The following is a 17,665-nucleotide window of genomic DNA, read 5'->3' as shown; positions in this document are numbered from 1 at the left end:
AGTTCTATTCTAGCCTAGAGCTTAGAGCCACAATTCTTGTGACGAATTGGGGGGGCCATTTCCCCCGCACCCGGATGGTTTTTAAAAATAGAGACGGGCTGCAGAAGCGTTCGGCAGAAAAAGTCCTAATCGTCTCTCCTCCTCGCCCGAAAGATATATAAAGTTGGATTAAAAAATAAGAATTACAAACTTTAGATTTTGAAGCGATTCTTTCGCACACAAAGCCGGTCTTTGTTCCTCTTTAGCAATGTTTGCCGCAACCTCTCGCCGTCTCTCACCCTCGCTTTTGTCGTGTTCCCGCCGCGGCTTGGCAACGGCAGCTGCAACTCGGCCGCGGACTGCCATCGTGACGGGTGCGGCACGGGGAATGTAAGGCACAATTTCTTTTCCTTTTTCTTTTCTTTTCTCCCTCTCTCATTCCCCGGCTGTTTCCCGTCCACGGTAACCTACCCCGCGCATAGAAATCTCCAACTAAAACCCACTCCCCCAAACCCCCAGCGGCAAAGCCATCGCCCTGCGCCTGGCCCGCGACGGCTACGACGTCTGCGTCAACGACCTGCCCGTCCTGCAGGCCGAGGCAGAGTCGGTCGCGCGCGAGATCGGCAGCATGGACGGGCGGCGGGCGTGCGTGGCGCTCGGCGACGTCTCGGACGCGTCGCAGGTCGGCGACGTGGTGGCGACGAGCGTCGGGAGCCTCGGCCCGCTCGACACCATGGTGGCCAACGCGGGCGTCGCGCGCGTCAAGGCGCTGCTCGAGTACGAGGCGGGCGAGTTTGAGCACATCTTTCGCGTCAACGTCGGCGGCGTGCACAACTGCTTCGCGGCGGCGTCGCGGCAGCTCATCGCGCAGGGCGAGTGCACGCCGCAGAGGCCGGGGAAGCTGCTCGCCGCGTCGTCGGTGGCAGGGTTCCGGGCCATGGGGCTGATGGGCCCCTACGGCGCGACCAAGTTTGCGGTCAGGGGGCTGGTGCAGGCGTATGCGCTCGAGATGGGCCCGCATCACATCACGGCCAACGCGTACGGGCCCGGCATCATCGGCACCGACATGTGGGAGCTCATCGATCGGGAGCTGGGCAAGGTGGCCGGCGGGGAGGTCAAGGCGGGCGAGATGATGCAGAAGACGGCGGAGGGGGCCATTGCGCTGGGCAGGACGGGCGTGGCCGACGACGTTACGGGATTGGTGAGCTTCCTGGCGGGCAAGGATTCCAACTACATCACGGGCCAGACACAGATTGTCGACGGCGGACTGTTCCTCACGTGAAGGAATGCGCGATGGGGCTGTTATTTAAGGGCTCGGCGGGGATCGATACAGGGGTTTCTTGCAGACGAGCAAAAAAAGAAATCCCAAAGTTGACTGGGGACATTATAGCGGGTATGCCGCGGGCAGAAGACATAGTGCGATTCAGTGGTATGCATGCGCTAAAATGCCTTGGATACGCAGCCGACGGCTCTCTCATTACCTGTGCATGCCTGTTTTTCCTCCTTTTTTTTCTTTTTCCTCCTTTTTAGACCAAAGTTGGCAGAAATCACCACATCGCGGGGGCAAACCTAGTTGCCGGAGCTTTTTACCCCAAGTTTGACTTCCCTCCGTAGCTCCCGTCCGGCTGATAACGTCTTAGATCCCGCCAGACGGCGGTTGAACCTTAGATTGAACCAATCATACTTTTTGTTTCCCGCGAGCCTGAAAACAAACTTCCTCTGCCCTGAAATTTCAAGGGGTTGTGCCAATCTTTACTCAGCAACGTTTGCTTTAGCATTCGGATAATCCCAAGGAAATGCCCTGGGACTTCGGACGTTTCGTACAATTGAGAACCTTGATTTTGTAGTTCCTGATCGATTCATTATCTTTGGCCATGTGACGTGAGAAATCCCTTTCGTGGTTGAGGAAAAAGAGTCGGAGGAAATGACCACAAAGAAAAAAAAGCTACTCCTCTCGCTTTCATCTCTTTGTGTGTATGTGCGACTATCGCCGGGCTTTGCTCCTCTTTTGTTGAATTTTTTTGTCTCGGGATACTTTCAGGGTACCACCTCCTCGTTTTTCGTTTGGCAATGACAAAATTAATGAGATTCGGTTGGCGAACATCACAGGAACGAGTCCTCGTGGTAGTTGATTCCTCCCAATCAGCTTGTCATGTCGGAGTTGCCTTACTTTCCAATCACTGACGCTGCACTACGGAATCTTGTTCTGAACATTTTCTTTCTGGTCCTCGCAACCTTGGCCATTGTGGCGAGGACACATTCCCGAATCCACTCCTGCTTGCCCTTCTGGTGGGATGACTGGCTTCTCTACATAGCTTGGGTATGTCTGAAGTTGCTGTCTTGGATGGAAGTCCAAGGATTGGCTGATCATTGCGACCTTTTGCCTGACCACTTGTGCATCTGCAGCCATTTGCAACGGTTGTAGTCATCCTTCAGGGCTTTTGTAGGTGCTTCACGACCTCGACATCAGCAGCTTTGGAGACGAGTACTTGTCAACAGTGCTAACACCCGTGCTTCATCCGACCAAGTGAGCTTCCATGGGATCGGGTACGACCAAAGCCAAACGGCAGTAATCCTGCCCGTTCTCCGCCCAGTGCGTGGCCCCTTCTACATCTTGCCAGCAAAACAAAAAGACTTCTATGGCTACTTGCAGCAGACTGACCGGCCACTTTCCCGGAATCCGAACAGATTCAGGTCACCTTCAAATCCTCCTACCTCGTCTCGCTGGCATGCTGTAAGGCAAGCATCATTTGCCTGTACATGCGCATCTTCACAGCGCAAGGCCACGTCCGTATCTTGTCCCATCTGGCTTTATATGCCATAATCGCCTGGGGCCTCGCTTTCTGGGTTGCGAGGATGGCAATTTGCCAGCCCCTTTTATCGACTGTCAAACATTGTGGCGACGAAAAGGCCCTCATCCACGCCATGAACGCTACCAATATCGTGACCGACCTCTTAATTATCGCCATTCCACAGTACCGTATGTTTTGCCCTTGTCACCCTCTGCCCCAAGCATACTCAGGATACTAACACGTTGTGAAATGGGTAGCGCTATGGCATCTTCGCTTGCCGCTCAAGGACAAGCTGGGCCTCATGTCGTGCTTCTTTTTCGGCATCATGTACGCTTGGTTGCTTTTGACTGCAATCCCGACCAGTCCCCGAAGACCCCTTGTTTTCTCACAGCACACTGACACCCAGTGGCCCTCTCCCCAGCTGCATAATCGTCGCCATCTTCCGCACACTCAACAACCTCAACAACGACCTCATACGGAACGAGACGGGCAACCTCCTCCAGACGACTCTGCTCTCGAGCCTCGAGCCGTGCCTGGCCATGATCTGCGCATCCATGCCCATGTGCCGTCGACTTCTATCGTTGCCACGACTGTGGTGGAGCCGATGGACGCTTCGGTCTCGTTGCGCCAGGAGCCCTCTCGTCCGCGCCACGCCGCAGGTCGGCACTCCTGAGCAGCAACAGCTTCCTTTGATGGCGGTTGTTGTTGAGCCGAACCCTGTTGTGATTCGAGGCCATGATGATCGTTGGGGAATGGTGGGAAAATGATGATTTATCCCTGTTTCTCTTTGTGAAACGAGCATTTCTTTTGCTCGGAGTCGACCAGCTCAATCTCGTCTTCTGACGTACATAGGTATGTTATTGCGATATCCGCCAAGGTCAGCAAATGAACAAGGCCTCCAAGTTTTACACAAGCATCAAGACCAACGTCGGCAATTGACAAGATTCTAGTTCTAGACCCTGGAAACTGGAAAGCAAACAAATCGGTCACATAGAAATTAAGTCTTTTGCCGGGAACGGAAGGTGACCGGTCAAGACTGCCGATCGTGATTGCGGAGCTTGGCCTCCGAGTTTCACCTTAAATGCCCTGATCAGCTCCCCGTCTTGCAAATGGGGTTCGCCAACAGCGCCATGACCTTTAATATCGCCCAATATGGTCAGCCTTTGTCGCGGAAACACCAACACCGCTCGTTGGAAACGCGGGTTTTCCCGTCGCTTGGCAAGGGGGGAGAGGACAGCGGCATAAACGTCAAAACACTGCATGACCTCAGCCTGGATTTTGTCGCATATGAATTGGGTTTTGACAAGCCAGGGGAATGGGGTTTGTCGCCCCGATGGCTCGATTCGGAGCTGACTGGAGACATTCCCAGGCATAGAAAAGAAGTTAGATGGGACTATGTGAATTGGCGTTGCGACTGTCGTAATCTACCATTCGGATCCATCCTAGGAACCCGTTTGGAACAAACACCAGACTGCTACCAAGATACCCTCTCGGCCAACCAGAAAACAATCCACAAACATGTTATTCACAGTAGCAGCAGCAACACTCCTTCCCGGCCTGGCCCTCGCCCACTCGCACATCCCATACATCATCATCAACGGCGAGCAGTTCCCAGGCCACGTCCCCAAGACCACCAACAACCCACCCAACATCGTCGGCTGGACGGCCAACAACACCGACGACGGGCCTGTCAACGCGACTCTCTACTCGGACCCCGACATCATCTGCCACCGGGCCGCCACCCCCGCCACCGCCCACGCCCCCGTCCGCGCCGGCGACTCGATCCACATCCAGTGGAACGGCTGGCCGGCCAGCCACGTCGGGCCGGCGCTGACGTACCTCGCGCGATGCGAGGGCGAAGGCGGCTGCGCGGGCGTCGACAAGCAGGCGCTGAGCTTCTTCAAGATCGACGACAGCGCGCCCGCGCTGCTGGACCAGAGCAGCGGCCCGCCGGGCAGGTGGGCCAGCGACGTGGTCATCGCCAACAACAACAGCTGGACCGTGACGGTGCCCAAGGGGACGGCGCCCGGTGCCTACGTGATGCGGCACGAGCTCATCGCGCTGCACTTTGCGGCCCGGAAGGGCGGGGCGCAAAACTACCCGCTCTGCTTGAACTTGTGGGTGCTGGGGCAGGAGGATGGCGCCGAGGGCGCTTCCTGGAGGGCGGGGGCTCTGGGGTACGGCCAGGGCGTGCCTGCCACCGACATGTATCGGAGTGACGACCCGGGGGTGGACATCGACGTCGCGGTGCCGAGGAAGACGTATACCATCCCCGGGCCGACGGTCGTTGGCGGTGCGGCTCCCATCCGGCCGGCAGATCAGACCAAGAGCATTGCGACTGCCTACGGGACGCCTGTGGCGATTGTGAGTGGCACCGCGACGGTGCCCATGCCGATGGGAGTGACATTTGTGCCGGGGCCGAGATGGTGAGTCTGAGAGACGAACCAAATGTACTAGTTTAGAAATAATACCCGGCACAGGACGTTGGTCAAGTAGAGAAATAAAAAAAAACCAAGACATCCTCCATGTCAAGGAGACTTGGCTGGGTTGATGCCCATCAGACTCACTTTGTACCTTTTCCAACCATGATACAGGGTTGTCGTGGCACTCTCAAAACAATGCTTCCGGTGCCGACTGATTGCTGCAAGTTTGTTTGCAAGGCGTCTTTGTTGGTAATACGGTATATTGAACAGTCCAAAAGAATATATGTATTAATATTTACAACCACATTTACTTTCTTGAATTCACCCCTTATACGACCACGGTCAGGGCAGCGATCTTTGTAGTGAGAATAAGGACCGTCGGAGTGCTGATGGCAGAAGTGGCCCTCGACCAGCCCTGCTCGAAAGGAAGACGTTCCTGCTCTGTTGAATCGCAATAGTTTCCAATGTTAGTCAAGCATGTCTCATCAAAATCACATTTTTGCCATGCCGCCACTGAAAGAAGAGAAAAAAAAAACTCACCAAACAACGTCCTCACCCAGTCCTTGCGCGCACCGCCGTCGGTGCCCTTGCCAAACACGCTCTGGTACAGGGCCGACTCGATAAAGGTGAACATCTGCTCCTCAAGGGGCAGGTCGTAGTCCTTGTTGGCGGCCTTTGCGGCGGCGTGCCTGTTCTTCCTGGCGCGGGCCGAGTCGGTGAGGCTGATCTGGTCGTTGGGGAAGTCCTGCAGGGTCTTGGACCAGATGGTCTGGTCCAGGACCAGGTTGTTGCCCAGGGCGATGTCCTGCCTGGACAGGGAGCCGTCGTGCTCCAGGATGTGGTGCTTCTTGAGCTGGTCGAGGTTGAAGCGCGTGCCGTCGCCGGCCACGAGCGCCTTCTTGCCGGCGAACTCGGTCGCGTCGGGCGCCAGGTTCACGCCGTCGGTAAAGGCCTGCTTGAGCGTGGGCATGTCGATGTTGAGCCCGTTGCGGGGCAGGTAGCCGTGGTTGGCCAGGGTGTTGAGCATGGGGCAGGGCGAGCGCACGTCGTTGGCGCCGGGGGCCTGGAACTGGTGGTCTGCGGGGGCCTGCCGGGCCACGATCGTGGCGTCGATGGATTCGCCCGCGCCTGAGCTGGCCATCATGGGGAAGGCCGTGGCTGTTGCCGTCAGCGCGGCCACGATGAGCTGCTTGGCGTACATTTTCCCGGTGTTTGTTTCTGGTCTAGAATGCTTTTCTAATAGAAAATAAAATTAAAATATAGAAAGCGAAAGTGGCGTCAAATCGGATCGTCTGACCAAGAAAAAGAGTGTGGTACAAAGAATGGTACTACCCAGAGAGGGAGTCTTGAAAGAATGTCTTGAAAGAATAACTGGGCAATGAAGGCCGAGGACGTCGAAAACATTCAGTGATGGAGTAGCATCGTGCATAATCTCTGAGCATCGCATCGAATATGCCTCCCATATTTATATCATCTTGGGCAAAGACCCATTCATACCCGATTACCAGGATCGAATACTGCGCGCATAGCTAACTCTCAGTAAACAAGATCCACCGTCCCATTTTCACGAGTCTCGTCTGCCCTAAAAGGCATGTCAACCCGCGGTGATGGATCCGCCCCTTATTACAGGGAGATTGTATCTCGGTGCCCGCGGGGTAATGATATTCATTGGAGCCACACACGCGGGCGTCCCTCCACGCCTGCGAGCCCCAAGAATAAGCGCAGAAAATCTGTGCATGCTGCAAAAGTGCCATGTCAATTCCCGATCGCATGGCGCAGGGGTGAGGATTCGGGCCAAGGGTCCTTTGTGGAGGCTGACAACGCGCATGCCGTAATTCGTCGCGCAGCATCGCGTTGCTCCATAACACTTGACTCGTCCTTGGGAAGACTTAGATGAACTGGTTCATGCGTCCTCTCTCTGGTGGCCCTGCCTGACGAGTTGGCTGCTCTCTTTGGGGTCCAAGTCCGATCGGTAATTTATCGGTTCAAAAAAAGAAGCTTGTATTGGCCTCGCCCCGACCTCTACCACGGTACAATTCTGTTGATAGCCCAGCATACCAGTAAGGCGGCCGCGGGGGGATGAGGCTCTTCTCAACCAGTAAGGGGATAGAGACGGCAACTTACGATATACCCTGCTCCCGCCTTGGCTTTAGCACGCAGGCTACCCCGTAAAACAAGGTTACAGTTATTCGATCGCGTGCGGCTTTAGGAATTGTCCCAGAGTCCGTTGTTCCTCGGTATCAGATTTGGTCGGATTTGCCGGGTTTTGCATCCCGATCGGTTGTCTGGGTAGATTTCGAACAAGGCAAAATACGCATCCTAGGTATGCAAAAGCTTCTTTTTTTGCAAGTTGTTTGTTTTTTCTTTGATCTCTTCTCTAGCTTCTAATCAGTCGTCTAAGCAGTCAATATCTGATGCTTCACTGTGGAAAGTTGATATGCCTTGATTCCTTTTTTTACCTCTTTTCTTCTCTTTTCCTGCGTACCCAAATGCGCTCTCGTTATTGCGGCATCAAAGTTTTTGGACGAAAAATTGATGTTGTGGTGCATGCAAACGAGGCAAAAGGCAGATACTATAATTAGCACCGCATATTATCCTTCCTGCGTGCAGAGAGAGCCGAGATTGATGCCCTGCAAAGCCTCTTTCGGCTTGCTCTTGGGGGGCGTTTCCGCCAGCACCTCATTACTCGCCGGTCATTCACGAAAATCCGCAGCCGCCGTGTTCGATTTCGGTGGTTTGTGCAGGGTTAGGGTTTCCATGTCTGCTTTCAGTGCTACCAGTGATTGTTTACCCAGTAGCCCAAGCTTGCAGGGCAAGTCCTCAAGATTGACAAAGGAGATTTGCCACCAGGGGGCATTTACTAGACTAGACTAGTCTTCATTCAGTGTTGGTGTATGTTTCACCCTGAGTGGCCACGGTTAGAGAATCAGGGAAGGACTAATCGAACTGTTCATTGTACGCACGTGGCTTGGTGGATTGTGCAAAACATGGAAGGATAAAAAAAATTTATGAGAAAACAAAAATAAAAAACCCGACCTGTCCAGATTGCTTTTGAAAGTTCGCGCATTCAGTACGACCAAGAATGTATGTGAAACAATCATCGCGAGCTACGGCTGAGCTGAACCTCCAGCCAATCCAATCTATCGGGCGAGATCCAAATGGATAAGAAATTTGTGGGGGGATCTGTGATCAGCTTTTCCCGACAACTACGACTTGCGGAGTATTGGCGGATTGTTATTATTAATAGTAAGCTTCTTTACAAGGCTGCTAAGTCATTAATCGGATTGCCGTCCTCATGGATTGGTGACACAGCACCGACAGATATTGAAAGTGCCTGTAAGATAAATAAATTTTCTCCAGCAAGTCCAGGTACTGTACCTACCAAAGGAGGCGAAAGAATTACGTTCGATCGGCTACAGCCCAGAACTATACCGTACGGTAGTGGACCACTTGACAAACCACCTAGACTAATTAAAGCCGCAATAGGCAAAAAAGTAACAGAAAGCCAGACTGCTCTGGAAAGTCTGGCCGCAAATTTTGGCCACTCGGCTTGCCAGCCCCTTTTAATAAGCAGGAACAGACATTTGAGGGGAAGAAGAAGAACAAGAACAAGAAGAAAAGACACTATTCTACAACTAGAAAAAAAAAGAGGAAAAAAGATAAAAAAAAATAGCCGTTGAGTCTCGAAACGCAGCTACCACGCACCAAACGAAGTTGAACCTAATTCCATCAAACCTATCTTGGAAATCAAGATTCTGCATTGCCCTGATTCAGGCGGCGCCTAACCAAATTGTTGTCCGCAAGTACATCATCTGGCAAGTTATTTCGAGTCAAATCATCTCAACGAAAACAATTCGGATAAACCTTATGTTATTGTTGTCGTCGTTGCACGCGCTCATTGACGACGCAGATTTGGTTGTCGTGAAAAGACACAGGTGTAGTTTGCGACGGAGCCAACAAACCGGCACCCAAGCCGCCAACAAGCCATTTCCACATTGCGCCGCCACCCCGCCGAGCACGCTACCTGCCCCGCATTGTGCTGCTTTGGTGGGGTAATTAATGGGCCAGCCGTTAGTAAGACGCAGCGGGCTTGGAGGTGCAATGTTGAAAAATAGATAAGCCGTCGAGCATGCAGCTACATTTACCAGGTATTAAATAATTTATTTATCTACCTAGTTTGAAAGTTCGGCAGTCGTACCTACTTCGGATGGCTCTAGGACATTTCCGGTCCAATCATTCGAGTGAAGGCTGTCGACTCGCAGCAATTGATACTCGATTCAGGCCCGCATACTGTCTTGGTTGGTGGGTGCCAAATAATCAGCCCAGTCTGGAATTTGTAACGTCTGCTCAGCTGCCCACCGAAGCCACCCTACTTGCAAGACTTGGTCTTACCCTCAAGATAGTCTGGCCTCGGTATTCTCCAGATATGCCTCGATGCCTAGGCACCTTGTCCTTTAGGTTAGGCGGCAAGGCTCACTTGATCCTTTGGTTGTAGATCCTCCTATTTCCATGCAGATGTCATCCCCAACAAAACAAACACAGTGTTTACCTGCTCGTCAACTGGTTGGAGATGCCTTTCTGATCTTCACGGCAGGGCTTGCCCATCCCCGCCTCAATTAGTGCACTCCTTGATGTATGGATTTTCGTGTTCATGACCCTGGGATGCTGTTGACAAATACATGCCATTTAGCGCCAACCGACCGCACTTTTGAGCCAGGCCCCCGAGATTGACCATGCATCTTTGACTCTGGCACCCCTGCTTATCTTGCCGTCGCTCCGGGAAGCGTTTGTCTTTTGCTTATGCTCCCTCCCTTTCTCCGCCAATTCCGTCCAACCCGACCGCCACTTCTCTCTTCTCTCCAAGGATGAAAATCCGCTAATCCTCTTCATTTTGTCTTGCATCTGGCCGCCACCCACCAACCAATTCACGTAGCGCCGATTGTCGGAGCTAGAAATATTAGTTCCCCCCTGTAGAACCCTTGATTTTTAACCCATATGCCAAGACAAAAACAAAAAAGACAACCCTTGATATTCAGGGTCCTTCCCTTATCAGCCATCTTCACACCATCGCCCCTATTTTTTTTCTTCTTGGGTGGTGTCCACCTGCCGGACGTTCGCCCGCGCCTTTTTGCTTGGTTCCGCTAATCGTCGCATCTAGAAGCACTTTTCCCCAAATCCTGGGTTAGCCTGCACTCAATGAGTCGATACCCTCGAGGCTCTTTGGACAAGGGGGGGACCCCCACCGCTCTTCCCTCCGTGCTCTCTTTCGATGTCTTATATTCCCCGTTCTCGATTCTCGACTCTCTTGGTTTCTGACAGATTGTCTTTTTCCTAATTTCTCCCGCCCATCACTGGCACAACCTTGATAGGTGACAGGAAACTGTTTTCTTGTGTGGATATCTGTTTGTTTACCCGCGTGCACGTGCGCCCGTCTTTCTGATCGCCTTGTACGCCTTGCTAGAACCAGTCTAGTTGCTCAAGAAGCCCAGGCGGCCTTGGACTCAGTGTCAGGTGTCAGGTGCTTTGAACTAAACAAGACCGGCGATCTCACTGCTCAAGTCCGAACACGACCCTGAAGATACGAACCAGTCGATCTTTTTATATCATAATTATTATTATTATTTTTGTTTATTCGACTGTTTATTAGTAACTCATCCACCAAGCCACATCCAGTACTTTCAGACCTCCTCCCCTCTTTCTTTCCATCATATACCCCCCTCAACACACAAAAATCATGTTTGCACCAAGGGGCAAGGGCTACGACTCCGACTCGGAGGACGAGTGCCAGCGTTTGACACCCAGCCCAGGTACTTCCTCTAGCGCTGTCTCGTTACAGTCATCAGGACGCGCCAGGAAGGAAAAGCCATCGCTGGGAGCGGGCGGCAACAATGGTGACGACAAGAAGAAGAAGAAGATCAAGTTGCCGCCTCAGCACAGCATCGACAAGATCTGGGAGCGGTTCTCCAAGAAGACTTTTACCAAGGCCCTCAGCATCCTGCCGTTTGAGCCCGTGCCTGCGTCGACTTCGTCGGAGCGGGAAAACGAGCTCCTGTGGGCTGGCTACGAGAGGGCGGCGGATGAGTGCAGGCGCAAGGTGCGCAAGATCATTCAGGAGTGCAAGAGGGTCAACCAGAGATATAGGGATCCCGGGTTCGACTTGGTAAGTTCATCCCTGCATCGACTTGTTTGCATGGAATGATTGGCCGACTAACATTGCATAGGACTGGGATCTCAAATGGGAAAAGGGAAACACTCTCAACTATCTCGGAAAGACCAAATTCGCACTCAACACGTCGACTCTCCAGGATCCGAGCTCAACGGTGCCAAAAGCTGTCAAGCGTGTGCATGAAATCTTTGACAACCCGACCTTTATGAAAAATGTCAATGGATCGGATGTCAAGCAGGGGGGCCTGGGCGACTGCTGGCTAATGGCCAGTATGAGCGGCCTGGCGAACGTGGAGGGCGCCATCCAGAGGACCTGTGTCGAGTACAATACTCGTATTGGTATCTATGGTTTTGTGTTTTACAAAGGTATGAAGCACTATTGTAATTTCACATTGAGCGACGGACATGCGCTAACACGTCTTGACAGATGGCGAGTGGATTTACTCCATAATCGACGATAAGCTCTTCCTCAAATCGCCAAATTGGGACAACAGGAGTATGCAGCGCGATCTTTTACAGCAAATCGAGCGCGAGGAAGCCGAGATGGTGTACCGCAAGACGTACCAAACCGGCTCCAAGGCACTATTCTTTGGCCAAAACAAGGACCAAAACGAGACCTGGGTGCCTCTTTTGGAAAAAGCTTACGCCAAGGCCCACGGAGATTACGCATCCCTTGCTGGGGGATGGATCGGCGAGGGTCTCGAAGATCTGAGCAGCGGTGTGACGACCGAGCTGCTAACCTCTGACATTCTCGACACCGACGTCTTCTGGGATAACGAACTCAACAACAGCAACAAGGAGTTCCTCTTTGGGTGCTCGACCGGTCTGCTCGACGGCGGCACGGGTACTAGGGATGGCATCCAAGAGCGACATGCCTACAATGTTGTTGAGACGCGGACACTCAAAGACGGCACCCGGTTGGTCAAACTTCGGTAAGTCGCATTTGCCCCCCTGCAAACCCCCCCTGACAAGTTAATTTCAGTGGGGGCGGTTTTTGTTTTGCTTTTTCCACACCGCTTCCCCAGCTTCTTGCCAAGGCTGCACAGCAGCGCCACCCCTGGACCCTTCTGGACCACCGCTATTTTTGTTGCAGCTTGCTGATTGAATCCACCCGCGGAGCAGTAACCCCTGGGGCGCCAAGGGGCGAGGCATCTGGGAAGGAGCATACTCTGACGGATCCAAGGAGTGGAACCGGCAGGTGCAGGAGGAGCTGGGCCACTCCTTTGGCAGCGACTCGGTCTTTTGGATCACGTACGACGACCTGCTCCGCAAGTTCCAACATGTCGACCGCACGCGCCTGTTCAGCGACCCGGACTGGCGCGTCAGCCAGCGCTGGATCGGCGTCGACGTGCCGTGGCGCGCCCAGTACCACGAAAAGTTCCACGTCAAGCTGACCAAGGACTCGCCGCTGGTGCTGGTGCTGTCGCAGCTCGACGACCGCTACTTCAAGGGCCTGCGCGGCCAGTACGTCTTTGACCTGCACTTTCGCGTGCACGAGCAGGGGCGGCCCGACGCCGAGGACTACATTGTCCGCTCGCACGCAAACTACCTCATGGAGCGGTCCGTCGGCGTCGAGCTGCCCGACATGGCCGCCGGCAACTACAGCATATGGATCTGCGTCGGCGGCGAGCGCCTCAACGGCTCGTCGAGCGTCGAGGAGGTCGTCGCCAGGGAGTGCCGCGCCCGCGTCGAGAACGAGAAGCTCGCGCAGGTCGGCAGGGCCTACGACCTCGCTCACAGCAAGGCGGCCGCCCACCTGGCCGAGGTGGCAAGGCAGCGCCGAGCCTGCGATCACTCCAAGGCCGACGAGGAGCGCAAGAAGGAGAGGAAGGCAAATTGGGAGAGGAGGCGGCTGCAGACAGTCGTGCACAAGAAGCAGAGGGATAAGAACCTGGCCAAGAGGGAGCGTAGAAAGAAGGAGAGGAGGGAGGCTGCTGAGAAGAAGAAGGCTGAGGAGGAGGCCGCAAAGGTAGCGGCCGAACCCAAGGTCGAAGATGCGAAGACGGACGACGCAGACAAGAGCCAGACTGAGGACAAGCCTGCTGCAGAGACTGCGGATACCCCAGCAGACGAACCCAAGGCGACAGACGAGGCCGCCGCAGTGGAGACAGCCACCAAAGCAGACGAGACAGCTGCCGAAGCAGACAAGCAAGATACCGAAGAAAAGCCAACTCACAGCGACGTCGCGACCGACGCCTCCAGCACAGAGTGCAAGCAAGACGCCGAAAGCACCACCTCCAGCGACAGCTCGCCCCAGGACACACCCATGGACACACCCCAGAGCGAAAAGTCAGACACCGTCACGCCAGGCCCCGATGCCGACAGCGGCAGCGAAAAGGTGCCAGTGCCGCCGGTGACAGGCGGCCCTCCACCAGAGCCCGAGTCGAACAACGCCACCACCACGTCCACCCTGCCAATCGTCTGCCAATACCACAAGGACCAGCAGGCCGAGGCCCAGAAGCAGCTGCTCGCCGCCCAAGAAGAACAAAAGAAGCTGGAGCAGCAGCAGCGAGAGCAGCAGCAGCAACAACAACAACAACAAGCCCAAAACCAGCGCGACCCCTACTCGGAGGACGACTCGTCCGACTCCCCGGTCAGCGACTGGGACGACCTGTTCGACTCGTCCGACGACGACACGGCCAACCCCAAGGTGCAGCTGCGGGAGCAGACGGCCGCCGCCCAGGCCGCGGGGCTGCCGAACCCCGTGCTGGTCGACGTTGACGAGACGGACAACGAGGACGCGCGCGCCGAGCCCTGGAACGCCGTCTGCGTCGTCGGCTTCAGGGTCTACAGCAAGGACGAGGCGCTCGAGCTGAGGGTCGTCATGGAGGGTGGCGGGCTGTCCGAGGGCGGCATGGGCGAGAAGGGGGAGATGGACCTCGACGACGCCATGAACAACGCTGGCGGGGCCAGGGGCGAAGTCAAGAAGGACGATACCAACAAGGAGGACGGCGGTGGCGAGTTGGCCAAGTATGCCACCATTGTAAGCAAGGACGGTGAGGAGTACGAGAAGGCTGCTGTGCCGCCGGTTTCTGCAAAGGACGGAGAGGACAAATCATGATCACCATGGACGGAAGAGCATTTTGTTTTTTATTCTTCTTTTTTTGGGCTTGAATAGCTTTGTGTTGATTTTGCTAAACAGCGAGGCGCCTCGGGAGTGCGGGCTTTTCTCCTTGGGCTATGAGATTGATATACATACATGTGAACAACTCCTGGGTATCAAAACCGTTCAGGTCAGACCATAGACATAAGACATAAAGTATCTTGGGAAAAGCAATGCACCACCTCTAATGCATATCGGTACCGCCATACAAGATCGCTCGTTAAGACCCGAACTTCCGAAGTAAAAAAAAACATTAAGTAATGAAGTGATGAACTGGTGCCAGCCATTGCCTGGCCTGCAAGCTGAACCAGAGATAGGCTGAGTGTAAAAAAGGATGGCAGCCCTGAGAGCAATGCTTACAAGAACAAGACAAGTCATAGTGTAAAAATTAAATCAAAATCAAAGAAAAATCAAACAATCAACAAAGTGCAATAACGACCCAAGACCGCCTGGGTTCGGTCTTTGTCCATGCCTGTACGGTCCTCCAATGAAGCATCGCAATCGTCTTATTTCCGACAAAGCTTTCCCAATAATAGACAGGGATGCATCTTCTTGGGCTGGCTGTTCCTTGAGTGGTCACTAATGTGTGCTCATCGGCCACCGCCCACCCGCTCATAAATCGTGTGATCGTGTCGTACAGTAGTCAGGTCATACATGAAAACCCAGCGACAGCTGTGTCTGTCGAGAGTTATCTCATTGTTTGTTTCTTTTTTTTTGTTTGTTTGTTTTGGTGGCTGGCTCTTGGTCTCCATGCTGGAGAAGAAATTAGTTGATATTGTGAGCCAGTCTGTACTCATCGTACTCCCGGCTCCTTCTCTCGTACTCTTTGATGATGCGCCAGCCCTTGTACTTTGCCCACGCCCTTAACCGCTCGTCCTCAACAAAGTCCTCGGCTGTCAAGTTGTTCATCCGTTGTGTGTTCGAGCGGTTATACAGCTCCTCGTTCGAGGCGGCGTCGAGAGGGGATGGTGGGATTCGGGATCTCTGGTAACGATGTTGCCACATCGTTAGTCGAAACTTCAAAGGCTTCAAGATCCAATGAGTCTGATCCTCCACATGCTCCGCATCAGGTAGAGGCAGATACTCGGGGAGAGTAGGCAAAGGCGGGGGCGGGGGCGATGGAGGGTTGACAGACAAGGGAGGGTTCTGATTGGTGCCAGGAGGCGGGTTCACAGGAAATTGACGGCGGGCTGTCCAATCGGCCCACCTTGCGTGAAGTCTAGCCTTGTTTGTCTGATACACTCCCCACGACCGATAGAAGAAAATGGTCAGGGTGCCCATGAGGATGATCAGGGCACAGATTCCACCGCCAACGACGGCAAAGTTGTCTTCAATAGCGGTGACTCCATCCCAGAAGACGTTTCCTGGCTGGGGCTTGAAGATGGCCCGCGCAAGAGCAAGAAACTCAATGGCGCAGACAAACGAGGATGCAAACAGTGTCACCGAAGTCATAACAATAGAGTAGTTGAGGATGGACGTGACGTTTCGCTCGAAGGCCCGGCTCGTGTTGAGGGTCATGAAGACAGCGCTGTCGACGGAATTAACAAGGCACATGCCGACTGTGGACAAGGAGTAAACATTAGCTGACGGGCCAAATAGCAATGCCAGAGTATTGCTTCCAAACTTACCAGTGAAAAGGGCCGGGTAGATCATAATCAACCAGATGTTGGCTTGGGCAACCTGAATGCTGGTCAAGCCCAAGAGAGCAATTTTGGCACTAGCACCGAAGCTGAGGCCAAAGAGCATACCGGTTGGGAACATCTTCCAGGGTTTGTCGATCATATTGTAGAGTTTGCCCGATACCTTGAAAAGCCTCTTCTTCAACTTCCAGCGCTTGTCGAGACGCTCGAAATAGTTGAGTCGTTGACTAGCGATGAGCAACTGGGCTGCGGGCTCGTTCTCTTCGTCTTCAAATACCGTGGGATATGCCTCTTCGTCTACCAGTTCCTCTAGGATTGCACCATCTCCGGTTGCCTCAACGATATCTCGAGGGATACAAATGTCAAAGGGAGGACGCCTGACGCGACCGTCCACCTCGGCCTTTAGTTTGTAGCAGACTTGATAGAGGACCCAAATGTTTGTTCCACAGAGAGCGGCCAGGTAAACGGTTGAGATGCTTGTACCAATGACGCTGCCAATCTGGGAGATGTTGCCGAAATGCTTGACGAAAGCACCGCCCGTAGCCGCCACCATAACACAAGTGATGATGACAATGGTAGAGTAGCCGAGCGAGAACCAGAATCCAATAGTGCAGGGACGCTGGCCATTGGCGATCAGGCGTCGAGTGACCAGGTGGATGACCGACACATTGGGGGCGTCTAGGGCATGACGAAGGCCGAGAACCCAGGACAAAGCGATCGAAGGATAAAGCTTTGGGTGAAAGTAGACAATGGATACGACGACCGCCCAGACAATGATGTTTATGAGGATCGCGAGAAAGGTGATACCCCACACGGGAATGGGGATTGCTTGGGCGATCATGCGGATGGGGTATTTGGGCAGGAATTGGTTGTTAGACGGCCGGCGAGCATTTGCAAGGGCCGTGGCGCGCATGTACTCTCGCAAACCAGTGCTGTTCGCGTCCTCAAGCCACCCACCGGGAGGTGGAAGCAGCGGAGTACGCTCCCCGATCAAAGAGCCTGGAGCTCTGTCGCGATGATGACGGGTAGTTGCCATGTTGGCGCGGTCGATGGGCAGGGCGGGAGTGTAGGGAAGAGGTTGTCTGCGACGATCTCGCTCATAACACTCGGCGAGATCCATGATCGCGCGAGTGAGCGGCAAGTGCCTAGTTTGGGTCGGTGGTCAAAATGTGGGTTTTGTGATGAAAAGAGAGCGATAATGATATTAAACAAGTTGTTTCGTGATGGAGTTGATAAAACAATCTCTCTTTATCTTCCTACAAGATGGCACGTAGGATCGCGAGATGGATTGTTGAAGAGATTCAGAAAAGATTGATGAAAAAGTATCGAAAGAGACGGGAATAGTTACAGACAGGGAAGAGAAAAGAAGGCGACGAGAAGAGTGGGATAGAGGCAGAAAAAGACCCCGCCTACTGGCGAGAATATGATGTAAAGAGTTCCCCGCCAGTTCGTGATCAATAAGAGGCTTCGAAGTAGGAAGGCACGGTGAAGACGCGTCTGCTTGTCTCTGAAAGTGCAGAAGCCTTGTGTGGGCAAGTGACGTAGACGTGGTCGGTGCGGAAG

At 53.7% G+C, this 17,665-nt stretch overlaps 6 protein-coding genes across 6 annotated transcripts; 3 read left to right on the top strand and 3 right to left on the bottom strand.

Annotated features, from left to right (window-relative positions):
• Window positions 1–90: 90 nt before the first annotated feature.
• Window positions 91–1,684, top strand: MGG_07576 (acetoin(diacetyl) reductase). Its single transcript, XM_003711444.1, has 2 exons — window positions 91–369; window positions 499–1,684. The coding sequence occupies exons 1-2, from the start codon at window positions 248–250 to the stop codon at window positions 1,259–1,261; spliced, it is 885 nt and encodes a 294-aa protein (XP_003711492.1). The 5' UTR covers window positions 91–247; the 3' UTR covers window positions 1,262–1,684.
• Window positions 1,685–3,094: 1,410 nt separating this feature from the next.
• On the bottom strand, window positions 3,095–3,508 carry MGG_16658 (uncharacterized protein; the record flags this gene model as incomplete). The annotated part of the gene is made up of 2 exons (XM_003711443.1): window positions 3,095–3,315; window positions 3,382–3,508. The coding sequence occupies 2 exons, from the start codon at window positions 3,506–3,508 to the stop codon at window positions 3,095–3,097; spliced, it is 348 nt and encodes a 115-aa protein (XP_003711491.1).
• Window positions 3,509–4,289: 781 nt separating this feature from the next.
• MGG_07575 (endoglucanase-4) lies at window positions 4,290–5,201 on the top strand (the record flags this gene model as incomplete). The annotated part of the gene is made up of 1 exon (XM_003711442.1): window positions 4,290–5,201. One exon carries the CDS (start codon window positions 4,290–4,292, stop codon window positions 5,199–5,201), a length of 912 nt encoding a protein of 303 aa, XP_003711490.1.
• A 321-nt stretch (window positions 5,202–5,522) lies between these two features.
• On the bottom strand, window positions 5,523–6,395 carry MGG_07574 (uncharacterized protein; the record flags this gene model as incomplete). Its single annotated transcript, XM_003711441.1, has 2 exons — window positions 5,523–5,635; window positions 5,735–6,395. 2 exons carry the CDS (start codon window positions 6,393–6,395, stop codon window positions 5,523–5,525), a joined length of 774 nt encoding a protein of 257 aa, XP_003711489.1.
• A 3,902-nt stretch (window positions 6,396–10,297) lies between these two features.
• Window positions 10,298–14,667, top strand: MGG_07573 (uncharacterized protein). Its single transcript, XM_003711440.1, has 4 exons — window positions 10,298–11,354; window positions 11,416–11,725; window positions 11,787–12,291; window positions 12,482–14,667. Exons 1-4 carry the CDS (start codon window positions 10,929–10,931, stop codon window positions 14,418–14,420), a joined length of 3,180 nt encoding a protein of 1,059 aa, XP_003711488.1. The 5' UTR covers window positions 10,298–10,928; the 3' UTR covers window positions 14,421–14,667.
• Window positions 14,668–15,227: 560 nt separating this feature from the next.
• On the bottom strand, window positions 15,228–17,222 carry MGG_07572 (high-affinity nickel transporter nic1; the record flags this gene model as incomplete). The annotated part of the gene is made up of 2 exons (XM_003711439.1): window positions 15,228–16,021; window positions 16,091–17,222. The coding sequence occupies 2 exons, from the start codon at window positions 17,220–17,222 to the stop codon at window positions 15,228–15,230; spliced, it is 1,926 nt and encodes a 641-aa protein (XP_003711487.1).
• Between the last annotated feature and the right edge of the window lie 443 nt (window positions 17,223–17,665).

Source organism: Pyricularia oryzae, chromosome 3, assembly GCF_000002495.2.
Source record: "Pyricularia oryzae 70-15 chromosome 3, whole genome shotgun sequence".
NCBI lineage: Eukaryota > Fungi > Ascomycota > Sordariomycetes > Magnaporthales > Pyriculariaceae > Pyricularia > Pyricularia oryzae.
Note: the sequence above shows the minus strand (reverse complement) of the source record. Positions and strands in the feature narration are given on the sequence as shown.

What these genes read in the sequence shown, in the direction of transcription:
- MGG_07576 (XM_003711444.1), top strand. Translation starts at nt 248, where the DNA reads ATGTTTGCCGCAACCTCTCGCCGTCTCTCACCCTCGCTTTTGTCGTGT. An exon ending in ACGGGTGCGGCACGGGGAAT is followed by an intron (nt 370 to 498) that starts GTAAGGCACAAT and finishes CCAAACCCCCAG; the next exon opens with CGGCAAAGCCATCGCCCTGC.
- MGG_07573 (XM_003711440.1), top strand. Translation starts at nt 10,929, where the DNA reads ATGTTTGCACCAAGGGGCAAGGGCTACGACTCCGACTCGGAGGACGAG. An exon ending in TGGTTTTGTGTTTTACAAAG is followed by an intron (nt 11,726 to 11,786) that starts GTATGAAGCACT and finishes ACGTCTTGACAG; the next exon opens with ATGGCGAGTGGATTTACTCC. An exon ending in ACCCGGTTGGTCAAACTTCG is followed by an intron (nt 12,292 to 12,481) that starts GTAAGTCGCATT and finishes CCCGCGGAGCAG; the next exon opens with TAACCCCTGGGGCGCCAAGG.